Genomic DNA, 20392 nt, shown 5'->3' on the forward strand with positions numbered 1-20392 from the left:
AAAGGCCTCCAACTTTTATACATTCCCCTTTTTTCCAGTTCCCTTTTTCCCTTTTTTAAAAAGACCCCTACCTTTTTTTAAATGGGTTAATCACCCAAAAAATTTTACCCGGGAGCCCCCAAATAAAAACATTCAATTTTTTCTTTCCCCTTTGTTAAATTTTTTTATAAAAACAGAATCCACCTTCCATTTTATTTTAACTTTTTCCACACACTTCCCCCTCCCCAAACCTTTTAAATTTTTTTTTAAAAATTCCATTTTTGTTTTTCTGGTAAAATAATTAATAAATTTAAAAAATTTAAATTTAAATACCCTTCCCAAAACCCAAAATTTATTTTTAAAACTAATTTAAATTTTTGCAAATTCCTTTTGAAAAAATCCCGTTTAAAATTTAAATGGCTCCCCTTTTTACAACCCCTAGACCCTTTAAAAAATTTTTACAAAAATTTTTTAACTTCCCAAACCCCTTCCAAACTTTTCAAATTGCCCCAATTTCCTTATCCATTTTCTTCCTTTTTCAAAACCCCCTTCAATTAAAAAAATTTTCCTTTTCAAAAACAAAATTTCCTTTAAACAATTAAATTTTAAAACAGAAAAGGTTTACCAGTCCCTTTGCTTTTCCCCAAATTTTTCCCTTAACCCCACGCATTTTTGGGTTTTTAGGGGGGTTATTTAGAATTTTCTCTTTTTCCCCTTCCCCAAAGGGAAAGGAAGTTAAACCCCGAATTTTTTTGAAATTTTTGAAAGAAAAATTAAAAAACCCCTGGTTTTAAATTTGTCATGTATGTTAGGTTAATTTTTTAATTTAAGTGAATTTTAAGACCCCCCAACCCCCAAAAATTTTTTCTTAACCCCAAAAAAAGGAACCCCCACCATCATAAAAAATTTCGGCCCCTTTTTTTTTTCCTTAAAATTTAAAAATTTCCCCTTTCTTTCACCCAAACCTTTTCTCCCCCCCAATAATCCCCCCTTTGTTTTTAAAAAACCTATTTCCTCCCTACTTTCTTATAACCCCCCCTTTTTTTTTTTTTTTATTAAAATTTTTTTACGTGGCCCCCCCTTATTAATTTCCCCTTACTCCTAAACTCTTTTTTTAATCCCTATATCCTTTCCTTAAAAAAACATGTTTTAAAAAATTCCCCTAAACTACCTTTCCAAAACAGTGTAAAGACGGTATGCAGCCATTTCTTGGTGCACAAAGCTGAGAAGCGACTGAGTGAATGACAGAATCCACCGGTCCATCACATTGTTAGACTTGCCCATTACACTTTCCTCAAACTCAAATTTCTCATCTTCATCCTTCTCGTACCTGTAAAATAATATAATATTAAAATTTATTTGAAATTTAAGATATGACAGTGTCAGATCTAAGAGTGGTAGGTAGTTACAGACTAAGTGTTCAGAATTTTTGCAGATTCTTTTGAAGAAAAATCAAAAGTAAAATACGGTTTTGGCATATACATATGACATAGGTTGAGAAAGATTTTGTACAAGAACGATTATACTCTCAAACATACAGCAAACTTTGCAAAGTAATGGCCAATATCAATGATCCATATCTTCTTCTTTCAACACACCGGCCGTATCTCACCGAGGCGGGGTGGCCCAAAAGGAAAAACAAAAGTTCCTCCTTTAACATTTAGTATTATATACAGGAGAAGAGGTTACTAGCCCCTTGCTCCTGGCATTTTAGTCGCCTCTTACAACACGCATGGCTTACGGAGGAAGAATTCTGTTCCACTTCCCCATGGAGATAAGAAGAAATAAACAAGAATAAGAACTAGAAAGAAAATAGAAGAAAACCCAGAAGGGTGTGTGTATATATATGCTTGTACATGTATGTGTAGTGTGACCTAAGTGTAAGTAGAAGTAGCAAGACATACCTGAAATCTTGCATGTTCATGAGACAGAAAAGAGGACACCAGCAATCCTACCATCATGTAAAACAATTACAGGCTTTCATTTTACACTCACTTGGCAGGACGGTAGTACCTCCCTGGGCGGTTGCTGTCTACCAACCTACTACCTATCAATGATCCATGTAAGGTTTGTAAATAAAATCATTCAACAGTACCATACATTTCTATATACGTTTTTTTTATAGTTTATAATCTTTGGATGATGAGAACAAGGTTATTAAATAAACTTACTCAAGTAAGACTTGAGGTAAGTGACAGTGTATATCCTTTCCACAGAAAAATGAACAGGTGTTCCTTCCAGAATAAATAGACATAGCTAATACAATGCCTGCACTTTAAAGGAGGGGTTTGGGATATTGGCAGTTTGGAGGGATATGTTGTGTATCTTCTGAGCACCTCTGCAAAAACAGTGATAATGTGCGAGTGTGGTGAAAGTGTTGAATGATGATGAAAATATTTTCTTTTTGGGGATTTTCTTTCTTTTTTGGGTCACCCTGCCTCAGTGGGAGACGGCCGACTTGTTGAGAGAGAGAGAAAGAAAGAAAGAAAGAAAAAAAAAAAAAAAAAAAAAAGATAAAAAAATGCCTGAGGCTATTATAACTTCACCACACAGCTTTCTTTTTGTATGAAACTGAAATTCTTTATTTTCACATGATACATCATTTGTACTGATAATTTTCTAGCAATTGTTAAAGTTCAGCATTACAATTCAATGTTTTGAACATGTGGATCGAACAACAGTATTAACTTAATTTATAATTAGTAGGCTATGGAATTTGAATAGGAGCACAGAGTGTTGCTTATCAGTAGTGTGCGATTGTTCCAAGAGCTGCCTTGTGTCGAGTTATAATTGGTTAAGGAATAGAGCCAAAGTGGATCCCCAGGCACAGATTCCATAAGTGAGGTATAGGGAGATGAGGGGAAGAACGAAGTATTAGAAATGCAGGTTGTAAAACATGATAGCAAATTTTGGAGAGTATTCCTGTCATCCGGGACTTGTTAGTACGTTTGGATTTTTTTTAACACACTGGCTGTCTCCCACAGAGGCAGGGTAACCTGAGAAAGAAGAAACACTTTCACCATCACTCACTCCATCACTCTTGCCAGAGATGTGCCAATACTACACTTCAGATGCCCCTGCAAACTACAATATCCCTACCTCTCCTTCAAAGTGCAGGCACTGTACTTCCCACCTCCAGGACTCAAGCCCAGCTAACCTTGGATATGGGTCTTAAATTTCAGTTTGTTGTCCACTATTAGACTTAGGAATTATCCCCATTTCTTATTTGTGCTACTTGAGTTCCATTGATTCTAATATCACTTTCAAATTTATTCCTCTTAGGCATCTCCTATATTAATATTCTTTTTAATGCCATGGTTAATATCTAGAGACAAAACCAGGTGATAAAGTGAAAAACAGATGAACACAGGAGTGGGGGACAGTGTGGGGGCTAGCAGCCACCACAGTTTCTTGAGACATTGAACGCTCAACATCTAGTTGCTCAAAGTTTTCAACTATTAAATTGGGTTTTTAACCAATGTATTCTAAATAAATCTGAGCTCTCAATACATATGTAGTATGATCAAAGTGGTGGTATACTTATGCAATAAAATTTTTTTATCATATCAGTTTAAGTCTGCCCAAAATTCTCTGCGTTACTATGAACTTTTTCATACAAGAAATCTTTGTAATGTGAACCTATTTCCTAGGAAAATATATTATTATTAATGTTATTCACCAGCCATCTAGTAATAGGTATTCACTGATGGCAGTGATAGAACTTTAGTGCATTGTTATATATGCTTCATAATATATAAAGAATTTTCACACGACTCACGAAATCGTAATGACACGATTGCAAACAAACCATACCACGGGTGGGGATAGAACCCGCGATCAGAGAGTCTTAAAACTCCAGACCGTCGCGTTAGCCACTGGACCAGCTAGCCACAATAAGATTCGTCCAACTAGGTATATTTCTACACCATAGAAAGGTTAGCATAGGCACCACTGACCACAAATGCAAGTTTTTACAGTGGTGCCTATGCTAACCTTCTTATGGTGTAGAAATATACCTAGTTGGACGAATCTTATTGTGGCTAGCTGGTCCAGTGGCTAACGCGACGGTCTGGAGTTTTGAGACTCTCTGATCGTGGGTTCCATCCCCGCCGGTGGTATGGTTTGTTTGCAATTGTATCATTACGATTTCGTGAGTCATGTTAATGGCTTTGAGGGGACTTGAGCTAGAGTTCGTCACGGCCACGCTAGCTGGAGATTCGTCTGTAAAAACTTGCATTTGTGGTCATAGTGGTGCTTATGCTAACCTTCCTATGGTGTAGAAATATACCTAGTTGGACGAATCTTATTGTGGCTAGCTGGTCCAGTGGCTAACGCGATGGTCTGGAGTTTTGAGACTCTCTGATCGCAGGTTCTATCCCCGCCCGTTGTATGGTTTAATGTTCACACATGCTGACACTATGTAGAGAATCTAATTGCATAAGTTTTGGACATAAGAGTGAAAAAGGATACAGTACTTTGAAATCAAATAATGCACTCCCAATAATCATGCCCATCCTTACCTTTCCACTTGTTGCACAAAGAAGCGGTAAGCATTGAGCCATGGAATGAATACTTCCTTGAGCAGATTAAATACGTCGGCCTCTTTAAACCGCAGATTCTCGCCACGCACTGATGGACTGCAAAAAAAAATAGTACACAGGATAATCTTTTGTTTATCATGTTCATGAATTCAATGTGTATATATACATGAAAGTCTAACTATACCTTCGATATACTTCTGAAGAGTTTCAAGAGTTTCTCTACTCTCTGAGCCCAGCCATGCGTCAGGCTCGTCTGGTGCTTGCCTGGTCAACCAGGCTGTTGCTGCTGGAGGCCTGCTGCCCCCACATATCCATCACAGCCTGGTTGATCTGGCACCTGGTGAAGATACTTGTCCATTTTCCTCTTGAAGGCTTCCACACTTGTCCCAGCCATGTTTCTGATATCTTCTGCTAAGATGTTGAATAGTCTGAGACCCCGGATATTGATCCAGTGTTTCCTTCATGTCCCCACCGCACCCCTGCTCCTCACTGGGTTTATTTTACACTTCCAATCTTTGCTCAATTTTAAAAATATAACTGCATGAAAATGCAGTGCACCGTCTTAAGACTACAGTAAAATACTGTTATTCGTGTGACCAAAATCCATGAACATAATCATTAATACCTAAAACCAGTTCTGATATTGAAAAACCTTATTTTCTAAAAAATTACATTAACTATTCTTGTAATGAAGAGGTAAATGTTTCAATGCTCCTGGTGATGAGGGTGAAAATGTTGGATAAGTGAGAGTAAAAACTAGTACTAAGGGTACCAGACAGTGAAATAAACAAAGGCCACGAGGAAGGAAGGGGCTTTTAAAAATATTGCATACATTGACTGTCACCATCAGCTAACACATCACTATCTCCCCATGCATTTTTTAGAAAAACGAGTAGTTATGTTACTAGAGCATTTTGGTACATCCTTGACCATTACCAAGTCCACTCAATTTCAAAATGATCCATAATTGACTGAAATGCCCTTGACATCTACCTCCCCCTCCCTCCCATTACAAATTCTATACATAAAATCTACACCAATTTGGTTGAAGCTGATTTGAAATAAACAGCACAAGTAAATATTATCCCTTTCTTTCTTCTTCTTTCAACACACCGGCCATATCCCACGAGGCGGGGTGGCCCAAAAGGAAAAACGAAAGTTTCTCCTTTTACATTTAGTAATATATACAGGAGAAGAGGTTACTAGCCCCTTGCTCCCGGCATTTTAGTCGCCTCTTACAACACGCATGGCTTACGGAGGAAGAATTCTGTTCCACTTCCCCATGGAGATAAGAGGAAATAAACAAGAATAAGAACTAGAAAGAAAATAGAAGAAAACCCAGAGGGGTGTGTATATATGTGCTTGTACATGTATGTGTAGTGTGACCTAAGTGTAAGTAGAAGTAGCAAGACGTACCTGAAATCTTGCATGTTCATGAGACAGAAAAAAGGACACCAGCAATCCTACCATCATGTAAAACAATTACAGGCTTTCGTTTTACACTCACTTGGCAGGACGGTAGTACCTCCCTGGGCGGTTGCTGTCTACCAACCTACTACCTATGAAATGTTATCCCTATTAGATATAAAAACATTTATTTCCCCCAGATTATCACTAGGTTCTACATAATTAGTGTAAGAAATTCACAACAAATTATAAGCTGGAGGATTTACATTTAAGCATCTTGAGATTTTATTTACATAATAATATCCAAAGCATTTAAGACTTGTGTAACATCTGGTCATTTGAAAGTAAATATTGAAAACTGAATGTCTTTAAATATTCCAGCCATCTCCCACAGAAGCAGAGTGACCCAAAAAAAGAATAAAACTATAAAGTTTATCTTCTTTTTACATTAGTAATTTATACAGGAGAAGGGGGTTACTAGCCCCTTACTTCCAGCATTTTAGTCACCTCTTACAACACAAATGGCTTATGGAGGAAAAATTCCTTTAAATTCCACATGGAGATGAAAAAAAGAGAGATCAATAAGAATACAAAGAAATATCAGATGGGTGTGTATACATATGTACATGCCTGTCTAGTGTGACGTAAGTGCAAGTAGAAGTAGCAAGATGTACCTGTTATCTTGCATGTTTACGAGACAAAGGAAAAGACACGAACAATCCTAACTATTGTGTAAAACAAATTGAATATCTTGTATAATATATTAAATGCAAGTTTCTACAAAGACAAATTCAATAATTAAAAAAAGCATCAAGCTAGAAATGAAAAGGTTTAGGATTAACAAACTACAACATATAATAAACTTTTAAAAATTAACATGTGTTATTAAATAAAATTCATGCCAAGCTGCTAGAGAAATTAAAAGACTGGGTATATAAGCAAGGGAGCAACAAAAATTAATTAATTTCATGAAAACTGAATATCAAAATACCCTCTAAATATGGGAAAATTATTGGCCAAAACTTTCAGTCATTATGGATGCTTTATCAATGCCATGGTAAATATGTAAGAATTGCCTAGCTTGGAGAGAGGTTTTGAGAGGTTCGCAAAGCCTCAAGCTGTGGTGTAAGCTAGGTGCAAGTCTTACATATTTCTCATGTTATTTCACTCATGGCACTGATAAAGCATAATTAGTAATTGCTAAAAGCTTTTGCCAACACTGAAATATGACAGTGAAAACACACAAATCAATAAGATCCAAATGGATGAGGATGGCCTTAAATAATGAAGAAATGTGCAAATATAAATCACCTGTTTGTGAGGTAAAGCCTTAATGCATCAGCACCATATTTGTTAACAACTTCAATTGGATCTGGGTAATTCTTTTTCCGTTTGCTCATTTTCTGGCCATCTTCTGCCAGCACCAGTCCATTAACAATTAGATTCTTAAATGGAGGTTTTCCAAAAAGTGCTGTTGAAATAACTAGGAGCGTGTAAAACCACCCACGCGTTTGGTCAATGCCCTCAGCAATGAAATCGGCAGGAAAACAATCTTCAAACTCACGTTTTTTCTCAAAAGGATAATGGACCTGTAGAAGTGAAATATATACACATTCACACTAGATATAGAAACTAAGTATTGGTAAATAAAAAAAACTGTCTTGAAATTTCCCACTAGGGAGCTATAAAGATCTCACATATAAAGCTATAAACCTATAAAATATACAAGTATTTCATACATATTCTTATGCTCCGTACACTGTGGTCAACAAGTAGAATGAGCTAATACACAGTGGAAGCTAACTCCATTCAAGAGTTCAAAAACAGATATGACAAGGCTCAAATATGTCAGTTTGACAAGAGTTACAAGGCATAACCAAGAGCTGGAGCTCACCAAAGCAACTCAATTATAAACAGGTAATTACCCTACTAGTTCCCACCTATATATAAAGTTAATTCTTTTAATAACTTATTACCTCGTATATCTCAAGGAAAACTCCACTCTCAATTTTCATGCATACACTGAACATTTCTGCAAGGTTCAGCCACATTCTTAAATTATTTCCAGAAAATGGTGAAGGAACAGTGTTGATGTATTTAAATGTAGAATGAGCTGTGAAATTGAAAACTGAGCACAATTCTGTTGGGGAAAGTGTTCATCGAGGAGAGAAACTAAATGTTACACAAGGGGTTGGCACATTACATTGCAGAAAATACGACTGGACATTAATTAGCTGGGTTTGCCTGTACAGGTCCACTATCACATATCCGGCATCATTGGGACCTGTGGTGTGCCGGATTATTGAGTTTGCCGAATTACAGAGTGGTTAAGTTAGAATACACTTAATAAAGTTAACCAACTTGACTTGCACAAGAAAGTTCATTGAACACCTGCAAAAGTCGAACATTTCCGCTACTTTAAGCTCAATTTCAAGGTACTTTTCGTTTTAAAAGCAATCAAAATCATATCTATTTCTGTAATATATCTTCCATTCTATCAAATGAGACCGAAAAAACAAGAATACAACCATAAAAACCATTCAAAAATATATTGCTAAGGGGCAGATAATGGCTGAGAAGTTAACTCCATTATTTATGGTCCAATTTCTTTCATTTTTGGTGTATGTTAAGAAGCATCTTTCCATCATACATTGCCCAAGTTTCAATAAGATAGCCCAACAAACAACTGAGAAAAAAAAATAATTTGCCAAAAATCATATATGGCAAGCCCAAGCCAGGTACTAGAAATAAGTCACTAACTTTTTTGGGTTATCCTAGGTTCTCTACACATATGCAGCTATGTATGATAATCTATGTAGAGAAAATAGCTTTTTTGTTTCAGTTTTATGGTGCATTATGAGTGTATATCACAGTCAGCCCTGTGCTATACTCAGTTTTCTCTAATATAAGCCACAAAGATGAATAGGAGGATGGTACTTGTCTCCCATATCCTCTTCATACCTCTGTCGAATTGCTCTGTATTATGCCAAATATTATTCATTCTGGAGTATTTACAATGTTTTTATTTATATTGTTTATGTCATATTAGATCAATTATGATAGGTAAATAAGCTGTAGTGTTGATATTAGCGTAATAATAAAGCATATTCCTTGCATCACGAGACTGAGCTCATGGCAACCGACAGTGGCTCCAAAGCCACCTTATCTTTTATGGACAATGTACTGTGTATGTGCTTTACACAACGAGAAGCATCTCTTTTATTTGTTGGAACCAAGGCCAGGGCTAAAAGCAAGCAGGTTATAACAATAAATGGAGAAAGAAATTGGAATGACTTGTGCAGCAAGTAGCGCCACCAAACAGTAGTAGCAGGTTGGTGTGGTGACCCTGGAAATTTGAAATTATGCTACCTGAAATTAGCACCAGATAACTGAAGGAACCGAATAACTGATTGCCAGATTTGTGATGATGGACCTGTACATGTTTTTAGTGAAGCAACTGAATAAAAGCAGAGTAGAGGTAAGGGCAAATGGCACACACCCCACAAGACAATATTACCAAAATTACTGTGCATAGTGCCACTAAGATTGCTAAGCCATTTACAGTACTCTTTTAACCCTTTCACTGCAGCAACCCCCTGAAATAAAGTGCTGACAGCATCACAATTAAAAAATAAAAAGTGAGAAATGGTAGAGAATCTTTCTAATGGTCATGACACCAAAAATGCAAAATTTGATGGAAAACTTGTAGAAATACACAGGCACAAAATTGGTGGTCTGGGAGCAATTTAGGCATCAGCAATTTTGTCCACCTTGAGCCCCATTTTAAGCCAATTCCAATACTCTCTTTGACCCAATTCTTAGTGATTGAGCACAAGAAACTGCTCATTCAACTGTCAGACCTACCTTATAATTTGCACAGAACTCATTAATTTGGCTAATTAAAAAAAAAAAAAAAAAAAAAACACACACACACACATATTCCAACCACTAAAGCAACTTTTCCTTTGTTCATTAATCATGCCCCAGGAATCTCCTGTATAACATTTGTCCACCATTTCGAATCCATCACAAAAAATCAAGCTTAACTGTTTCCTGGATTAATATTTAGGCTATCCCAGTGACTGAAACAGACCTAGTAAAAAACCCATAAAACAAACTGGGAGGGCTAGGGAAGACTTCTACTCTTTCTCAGGAAAATGCCAAAAATTAAACATTTCTGCCACTGAGTCCTATTTCAGGTTAATTTTGGTTTGAAATTGATGGAAATACTAGTATGTATTCCATTCTATCAACTGACACAAAGAAACAGTCAACAAAACCATAAACATCTCAAACGCATGGAGCAGGTTTTTTTTTTTTTTTTTTAATATTGTGCACACTCACCACAGACCCATTCTCTCATGCATATGCCAAAATTTATTGCTCAAAGTACATACGAGGAAGCTGCGCTTAAAACGGATCTACGTGAGCAACACTGGCATCAATGCTGTAAATCTACTTGGGAGACAGTGAAAGGGTCAAACAGTGCATGGCATGATTTTAAGGGGAATGCATAAAATATTCAAAGTTATTCACTTAAAACATTCTAGACATACCCCTAAAGTAAAAATACAAAACTCACAAACATGGCTTTGGCAAAAACTTTCTGAACCTGCAATTAAAGCAAAGATGCATATTCATAGTTGCCACAAGGCACTACTCAATTTCTGCTGGAAATTTAATTTTATCATTTATAAGGGTTTTAAATTTAAAGCAAATACTGGGAAGGCTTAATAAAAAAGCCAAATGAACACTCATGATTTCTGTTAAAGATTTAAATAAGCCTTACTTGAGCATAAGGCATAGAACCTGATTCAAACCAGCAATCAAACACTTCCGAAATGCGTTTTAGTGGTGGATTTCCTGGTTTGGCTGATGGAATGGTGATGTGATCAATGTTATCACGGTGAAGATCCGTCACCTTCTCTCCTGATAATTTCTCCAACTCAGCAATGCTGCCTACACACACAATCTGTGAATGTTAAAAATCGTTACCTAAAAGCCTTAAAAAATAAAAAATTGTATACAGTCTAGTTTACAGGCATAGAGCTGTTGTCCAGTCTAAGATCATTTCATGGAAAGTCAAAAAGACCAAATTAAGAAATAAATTATGAAAAACAGCCAAAAAAACACTGGACGTGCCCTCGCTGGCTGATCAAAGGAAAATTAGAAGACATGATAATCACATGTACAATTGTAAAAGATTACAAGAAAAAATTAATACTGTCAATTCCTTCATTTTACCAAAAAGGACAGAGCTGCAAATATAAATAGAAAAAAAATTGGTACCAAAATAATGCAACTAAGTTTTCCTTCACAATATAGGTGATAGAACACTACATGTGATCCAGAAGGCAGCATAAGATACAAATAATGAACACTTTATAAAGCTATACAACAAACTAAACAATGAAGATGGATACCACAAGCACAGCTCTGCTCACATAACATCAGTTAAATACAGCAATCACTTTAGAGAAGATTCATAAATTCTGCAGATGACTACAGTACTAAGATAGTGCAAGTTTTTAAGGGAGTGTTCCTGGTTCTTTATTAAAGCAAAGAAAGAAGACCTGTTAAAATGCTCAGTAGGAACACTGGGACTGGTAACTATGACAATCTCCATACAGTGGTCACTTTTAGGTAGAGCATATCATATTAATAACTTTCCTTATCCTAGGTAGTAGGTTGGTAGACAGCAACTGCCCAGGGAGGTACTACCATCCTGCCAAGCAAGTGTGAAACTAAAGCCTTTAATTGTTTCACATGAAAGTAGAATTGCTGGTGTCTTTTTCTGTCTCAAACATGCAAGATTTCAGGTATGTCTTGCTACTTCTACTTACACTTGGGTCACACTGCACATGCATAGACAAACATATATATATATACACACACACACAACCCTCTGGGTTTTGTTCTGTTTCCTTATTAGTTCTTCTTGTTTATTTCCTCTTATCTCCATGGGAAAAGTGGAATAGAATTCTTCTTCCATGAGCCATGCGTGTCATAAATAGCAACTAAAATGTCAGGAGCAAGGTACTAGTAACCCCTTCTCCTGTATATATTACTAAATTTAAAAAGAAACTTTCATTTTACCTATTGGGCCACCTGGCTCGGTGGGATACAGCCAGTTTGTTGAAAGAGGAACTTTTCTTATTCGGTGGTTGTCATAAATTTTTTCCTTCAAGTAAAGCTAGACTCATTGCAGTACATTACCTGTAGCTGGATACTTCATGAAACTTAGACTGTAGTGGAGCCTCCTCCACTGTGTACTTTGCAGACACTTTCATTAATTAAATTTTGATTATTTGCATTTAGTTATTTTCAAAAAAATATTTTACAATAAATTTTGCCTCTCCTGGTACTACACCACAGTAATGTCCATGAAGGACAACCTCTCTTCATCCTAATAATTATACTGAACAAAGAATTCTTCATGTATGAAAGTCGACAGTCATACAGAGTACTGTAGACTTTCAGACCTAGTCATTAACTACTGTTGGCCACTGGTAACAAGTTAGGCTGGCAGACAAACTACTGGTTACCAAGTACATAGCAAGACAGTGCAAATGTTGTAATTTTATTATTTTTTTATTAGCACACTGGCCGATTCCCACCAAGGCAGGGTGGCCCGAAAAAGAAAAACTTTCACCATCATTCACTCCATCACTGTCTTGCCAGAAGGGTGCTGTACACTACAGTTTTTAAACTGCAACATTAACACCCCTCCTGTTGTAATAGTCTTAAGTATAAGCTCCCCAATCATTGGACCAAGTTTGCTGCATCAATATTTTGTCCACCATTGGTAGTGTGACAAGTAGGCTTCTTCTACAATGAACTAAGTTCACTGCATTGAGATTTTGTCTGTTAGTAGCAGTGTGGGGGTTCATTACGCTCTCTCCACAATGAAACATCTGTTACATCAGGCATTTTGGACACCCCCTTCACCCTATTAGTCTGTTAGAACTGCAGTGAAACCTCAGTATAAGTGTAGCTAAGGTGACAGATGGAAAATTATTTATACAGTACTATATAAAGTGATGGGCACCCTACTTTGAAAACATTTACAATTATAAGATGGCATGGGTGTTGGTTTGAGTGAAGGACAGATAAGAGCTGGATTAAAGGCACGTATAGCAAAAGCAGACCTCATGTTTAATGCATTTCACCTACAAGAGGCTTTAAGTACTTGATAAAACCTCTTGCAGGCGAAACACTAAATATCTATTTTTGCTATACAAAACCTGTTTTTTTTTTTTTACCACCCATAAAGTACTGAGACTACAAGGCTTTTGTAGTCTCTCACATTTCCATTGTAGGGAGAGATATTGTTCATCACATAATGATAGAAGTATATACTAAGTTAACTGCATAGCTTATCAATACAAGTTCATGTGGAGTTGCATCCAATATGGCTGACAAGTGCAAGTCAACTGACTTTAGTCAAGACATCACAATATAGTACCTCATTAAAGTCCTCAGAGACCCACAGGGGTATTGGTGTTCCCCAATACCGTTTGCGGCTAACTGCCCAATCTCTTGCATCACGCAACCAATTTGCAAACCTGTGGAACATAACAGTTTCTATTACTAATGCCACTACAACCTTGGATCATATGGTGAACTATTGACAATAGTGAAAAAAAAAAATTAGAATAAGGTTTAACTGGCACAACATTCCACTACAAAATTTTATCAATTTCTACATAGCAAAACATTATCCTAATAAAAGCCTGAGAGCATTACATATTTTTACTTCCCCACAACATTAACTCCATGGATGCCAGGCTTTTATAAATTAATTAATTAGTCTAACACAAAACTGATATACATTTGATCAGAATTTTTTTTTAACACATCAGCTGATTCCCACCAAGGTAGGGTGGCCCGAAAAAGAATAACTTTCACCATCATTCACTCCATCACTGTCTTGCCATAGATACACTTACACTACAGTTATGAAACTGCAACAAACTGCACCTCTTCCTAAGAGTGCAGGCATTGTACTTCCCATCTAAAGGACTCGAGTCCAGCCTGCTAGTTTCCTTGAATCCCTTCATAAATATTACTCTACTTACACTCCAACAGCACATCAAGTCCTAAAAACCATTCGTCTCCATTCACTCCTATTTAACATGCTCACGCATGCTTGCTGGAAGTCCAAGCCCCTCGCACACAAAACCTCCTTTACCCCCTCCCTCCAAAACCTTTCCTAGGCTGACCTCTACCCCGCCTTCCCTCCACTACACTTACACACACTCGAAGTCATTCTATTTTGTTCCATCCTCTCTACATGTCCAAACCATGTCAACAACCCCTCCTCAGCCCTCTGCATAATGGTTTTGGTAATTAATAATCATAGTTATTTTTTTTTTATCAACACACTGGCCAATTCCCACCAAGGCAGGGTGGCCCGAAAAAGAAAAACTTTCACCATCATTCACTCCATCACTGTCTTGCCAGAAGGGTGCTTTACACTACAGTTTTTAAACTGCAACCTTAACACCCCTCCTTCAGAGTGCAGGCACTGTACTTCCCATCTCCAGGACTAGAGTCCGACCTGCTGGTTTCCCTGAATCCCTTCATAAATGTTACTTTGCTCACACTCCAACAGCACGTCACGTATTAAAAACCATTCGTCTCCATTCATTCCTATCAAACACGCTCACGCATGCCTGCTGGAAGTCCAGGCCTCTTGCACACAAACCCTCCTTTACCCCCTCCCTCCAACCTTTCCTAGGCCGACCCCTACCCCGCCTTCCTTCCACTACAGACTGATACACTCTTGAAGTCATTCTGCTTCGCTCCATTCTCTCTACATGTCCGAACCACCTAAATAACCCTTCATCAGCCCTCTGGACAACAGTTTTGGTAATCCCGCACCTCCTCCTAATTTCCAAACTACGAATTCTCTGCATTATATTCACACCACACATTGCCCTCAGACATGACATCTCCAATGCCTCCAGCCTTCTCCTCGCTGCAACATTCATCACCCATGCTTCACACCCATATAAAAGCGTTGGTAAAACTATACTCTCATACATTCCCCTCTTTGCCTCCAAGGACAAAGTTCTGTCTCCACAGACTCTAAGTGCACCGCTCACCCTTTTCCCCTCATCAATTCTATGATTCACCTCATCTTTCATAGACCCATCCGCTGACACGTCCACTCCCAAATATCTGAATACATTCACCTCCTCCATACTCTCTCCCTCCAATCTGATATCCAATCTTTCATCACCTAATCTTTTTGTTATCCTCATAACCTTACTCTTTCCTGTATTCACTTTTAATTTTCTTCTTTTGCATACCCTACCAAATGCATCCACCAACCTCTGCAACTTCTCTTCAGAATCTCCCAAGAGCACAGTGTCATCAGCAAAGAGCAACTGTGACAACTCCCACTTTATGTGCGATTCTTTATCTTTTAACTCCACGCCTCTTGCCAAGACCCTCGCATTTACTTCTCTTACAACCCCATCTATAAATATATTAAACAACCACGGTGACATCACACATCCTTGTCTAAGGCCTACTTTTACTGGGAAATAATCTCCCTCTTTTCTACATACTCTAACTTGAGCCTCGCTAACCTCGTAAAAACTCTTCACTGCTTTCAGTAACCTACCTCCTACACCATACACCTGCAACATCTGCCACACTGCCCCCTATCCACCCTGTCATACACCTTTTCCAAATCCATAAATGCCACAAAAACCTCTTTAGCCTTTTCTAAATACTGTTCACTTATATGTTTCACTGTAAACACCTGGTCCACACACCCCCTACCTTTCCTAAAGCCTCCTTGTTCATCTGCTATCCTATTCTCCCTCTTACTCTTAATTCTTTCAACAATAACTCTACCATACACTTTACCAGGTATACTCAACAGACTTCTCCCACTATAATTTTTGCACTCTCTTTTGTCCCCTTTGTCTTTATACAAAGGAACTATGCATGCTCTCTGCAAATCCCTAGGTACCTTACCCTCTTCCATACATTTATTAAATAATTGCACCAACCATTCCAAAACTATATCCCCACCTGCTTTTAACATTTCTATCTTTATCCCATCAATCCCGGCTGCCTTACCCCCTTTCATTTTACCGACTGCCTCACGAACTTCCCCCACACTCACAACTGGCTCTTCCTCACTCCTACAAGATGTTATTCCTCCTTGCCCTATACATGAAATCACAGCTTCCCTATCTTCATCAACATTTAACAATTCCTCAAAATATTCCTTCCATCTTCCCAATACCTCTAACTCTCCATTTAATAACCCTTTTAAAAATCAATTACTGCATACAAAAACAAAATACGGCATATAAATATTTTCACAAACATTAAATTTTATATATTTATATACTGTACAGTAAATACACTTACCTTTTATCTTTAACAAAACCGGGAACCCAGTAGGTTCTCTCATTACATGCTAATAACTTCTCTTGCATTTGCTCTACTCTAATGAACCATGAGGGAACAGCACGATAGATCAGAGGTGTGTCTGATCGCCAACAGAATGGGTAACTGTGGTTAATGCGATCTGACTGAACCAATCTTCCCCGAGATCTCAAAAGCTTAATGATTTCTGGATCCGCTTCCTTTACATGAATGCCATTAAAGTCAGTCACTGGAAGGACAAAGCGACCAGCATCGTCAACAGGACACACTGGTTCTTCGTCACGCTTTATAATACCATAACTCAAACACACTCGGTAATCATCTTCACCAAAGTAGGGAGCTTGGTGAACCACTCCTGTGCCTGATTCACTTGTTACATATGAATCACAGACAACCTTGAAAGCTCCATCAGATTCTTTCTGCAAGTTAGGAAGTGCAGTTTTGAATATCAAGAAGAAACCAAAAATTTAAGATGTGTAGCATATTTTAAATTCATAAAAATTTTAACATTTGGTCAGTTTCCCAAAGATAAGAATTATAACTTTTCTGCAAATGATAGCTGTAGCAAAACAAAACAAGCAACTTTATACCCAGAGATTACATTAAAAAAATTTAAGGAACTTTTATAGTACTACACAGCATTACAATTAAAGTGTTGTTAAAAAGCCTGTATTATATATAGCATTTCTGAGCCAATCTAAAATTAATACTAGTCAAAGACTTTTTGAAGATGAAGTGTAATAAAGTTATGATAAAAATGATAATTATAAACAATGTTGAGCTAAGCCATCTGTGTATCCCCAGAGATGTACACTAAAATACAGTGGAACCTCTACTTGCGAGTTTAATCCGTTCTGTGACCTAGCTCGCAACTAGATTTGCTTATTTGCAGAGTCAATTTTCCTCATTTAAATTAACTGAAATGCAATTAATCTGTTCCAGTGGAATTCTGTACTTCAATAATTTCCCTAATGTCTAGTGGCTAACGCGACGGGCTGGAGTTTTGAGACTCTCTGACCGCAGGTTTAATCCCGGCCGGGGTATGGTTAATATCAACTCTACTGCTTATTTATCTATCACAATTTATTTAATATGACATAATAAACAATATAAATAACAGAAACCTGATATATACTTTAAAATGAACAAAATATGTAATTCATGTAGTGGTATGGGCGGTGTCAGCGGTCAACGAGAGTTTGTCTGGAGACCTGACAAAATACTACTTGAATAATTTCGCTGTTATCATCTATATGGCTTATATATCTATCATAGTTCATCTAATATGACAAATAATATAAATAATATAGAAACCTGATATATACTCTAGAATGAATAAAATACATCATTTTGTAACAGGTGGAGGCGGCCACAACCGCTCCCTCTTTGTGGTGATAAACACTGCCATCTAGCGTAGTAGACAACCACGTAGACTGTAGTAGTAGTAATAGTAGTGACGGCCTTTTGAAGCCATCTATTATTATTATAATTATGTAGTACATTATTATTTTTTTTTTCAACAAGTCGGTCGTCTCCCACCGAGGCAGGGTGACCCAAAAAAAAGAAAGAAAATCCCCAAAAAGAAAATACTTTCATCATCATTCAACACTTTCACCACACTCACACATTATCACTGCTTTTGCAGAGGTGCTCAGAATGTAACAGTTCAGAAGCATATACGTATAGAGATACACAACATATCCCTCCAAACTGCCAATATCCCAAACCCCTCCTTTAAAGTGCAGGCATTGTACTTCCCATTTCCAGGACTCAAGTCCGACTATATGAAAATAACCGGTTTCCATGAATCCCTTCACTAAATATTACCCTGCTCACACTCTAACAGCTCATCAGGTCCCAAATACCATATGTTTCCATTCACCCTTATCTAACACGCTCATGCACACTTGCTGAAAGTCCAAGCCCCTCACCCACAAAACCTTCTTTACCCCCTTCCTCCAACCTTTTCGAGTATGACCCCTACCCCGCCTTCCTTCCCCTACAGATTTATACGCTCTCCATGTCATTCTACTTTGATCCATTCTCTCTAAATGACCAAACCATCTCAACAACCCCTCTTCAGCCCTCTGACTAACACTTTTATTAACTCCACACCTTCAACTAATTTCCACACTCTGAATTTTCTGCATAATACTTACACGACACACTGCCCTTAGACAGGACATCTCCACTGCCTCCAACCGTGTCCTCACTGCTGCATTCACAACCCAAGCTTCACACCCATATAAGAGTGTTGGTACCACTATACTTTCATACATTTCCTTCTTTGCCTTCATAGACAACGTTTTTTTGTCTCCACATATACCTCAACGCGCCACTCACCTTTTTTCCTTCATCAATTCTATGATTAGCCTCATCCTTCATAAATCCATCTGCTGACACGTCAGCTTCCAAATATCTGAAAACATTCACTTCTTCCATACTCCTCCTCTCAAATGTGATATCCAATTTTTCTTTATTCTAATCACTTGATACCCTCATCACCTTACTCTTTTCTATGTTCACTTTCAACTTTCTACCTTTACACACTCTTCCAAACTCATCTACTAACCTTTGCAATTTTTCTTTAGAATCTCCCATAAGCACAGTATCATCAGCAAAAAGTAACTGTCAATTCCCATTTTGTATTTGATTCCTCATAATTTAATACCACCCCTCTCCTGAACACCCTAACATTTACTGCTTTTACAACCCCATCTATGAATATATTAAACAACCATGGTGACATTACGCATCCCTGTCTAAGACCTACTTTTACCGGGAAATAGTCTCCCTCTCTTCTACACACCCTACCCTGAGCCTCACTATCCTCATAAAAACTCTTTACAGCATTTAGTAACTTACTACCTATTGCATATACTTGCAATATCTGCCACACTACTACCCTATCACTGTCACATGCCTTTTCTAAATCCATAAATGCAATGAAAACTTCCCTACCTTTATCTAAATACTATTCACATATATGCTTCAATGTAAACACTTGATCTACACATCCCCTACCCAGTCCAAAACAACCTTGCTCATCCCACAATCCTACATTCTGTCTTACCTCTAATTCTTTCAATAATAACTCTACCATACACTTTTCCTGGTATACTCAGTAAATTAATTCCTCTATAATTTTTACAATCTCTTTTGTCCCCCTTCCTTTTATATAAAGGAACTACATATGCTCTCTGCCAATCCCTAGGTACCTTCCCCTCTTTCATACATTTATTAAACAAAAGTACTAACCACTAACACTATCTCCCCTTATTATTATTATTATTATATGCTATTTTTATATGTATTATTATTACAATATAAATAATTTGTAATTTTTATTCACACTGTTATGCAGACAGTGCCTTATTGCAATAATTGTATAAATAATTTCAACCCATTCACGACTGCATATTGGAATGGACAGTGACGTCATTTGTTTACTCTTGAACATAGCCAAGGAATCAAACATTTCCCTATGTTGAGCTCAATTTCAAGGTACTTTTCATCATGAAAGCAATCAAAATCATATCTATTTCTGTAATATATCTTCCATCCTATCAAATGAGACCAAAAAAACGAGAATACAACCATAAAAACCATATGAAAATACCACTAAGGAGGGGCTAATTGCTGAGAAGGGAACTCCATTATTTATGCCCCGATTTCTTTCATTTTTGGTGCACGCTAAGAAGCATCTTTCCATCATACATTGTCCAAGTTTCAATAAGATAGTCCAACAAACAAATGAGATCCAATTCTCTAGATCAAGAGCAAGAGCCCCTCACCAGAGTCAAGGAACCTCCCTCAAGGTTTGCTCACTTATGGAAATTTTGCTCGCATATGGAAGCAAAAAACTGACTCATTGACTGCTCGTATTTGGAAAAACTCGCACGTGGATGTACTCGCAAGTATATTCAATATAGCCTCTCCTCACTTGGTGACGTACTTGTTTACCGATGATTCGGATTTATGACAGGCTCTCTGACCAGTATGCCTACCTAAATAATGTCTATTAGAGTTCATTTCCTGTATTCTGTTTATTAGAA

The 20392-nt window shown here is 37.4% G+C and overlaps 1 protein-coding gene across 1 annotated transcript in view; it reads right to left on the reverse strand.

The window, feature by feature from the left end:
* Window positions 1–1146: 1146 nt before the first annotated feature.
* The window catches only part of IleRS (Isoleucyl-tRNA synthetase), a 47545-nt gene continuing 28299 nt past the window's right edge, over window positions 1147–20392 (reverse strand). Inside the window, exons 8-13 of the mRNA XM_070096973.1 lie at window positions 16320–16756; window positions 13393–13492; window positions 10717–10899; window positions 7239–7516; window positions 4500–4616; window positions 1147–1309 (exon numbers count right to left, since the gene is read on the reverse strand). Coding sequence (XP_069953074.1) covers window positions 1147–1309; window positions 4500–4616; window positions 7239–7516; window positions 10717–10899; window positions 13393–13492; window positions 16320–16756 — 1278 coding nt within the window. The remainder of the gene's footprint in view (window positions 1310–4499; window positions 4617–7238; window positions 7517–10716; window positions 10900–13392; window positions 13493–16319; window positions 16757–20392) is intronic.

Source organism: Cherax quadricarinatus, chromosome 55, assembly GCF_038502225.1.
Source record: "Cherax quadricarinatus isolate ZL_2023a chromosome 55, ASM3850222v1, whole genome shotgun sequence".
Taxonomy (NCBI): Eukaryota; Metazoa; Arthropoda; class Malacostraca; order Decapoda; family Parastacidae; genus Cherax; species Cherax quadricarinatus.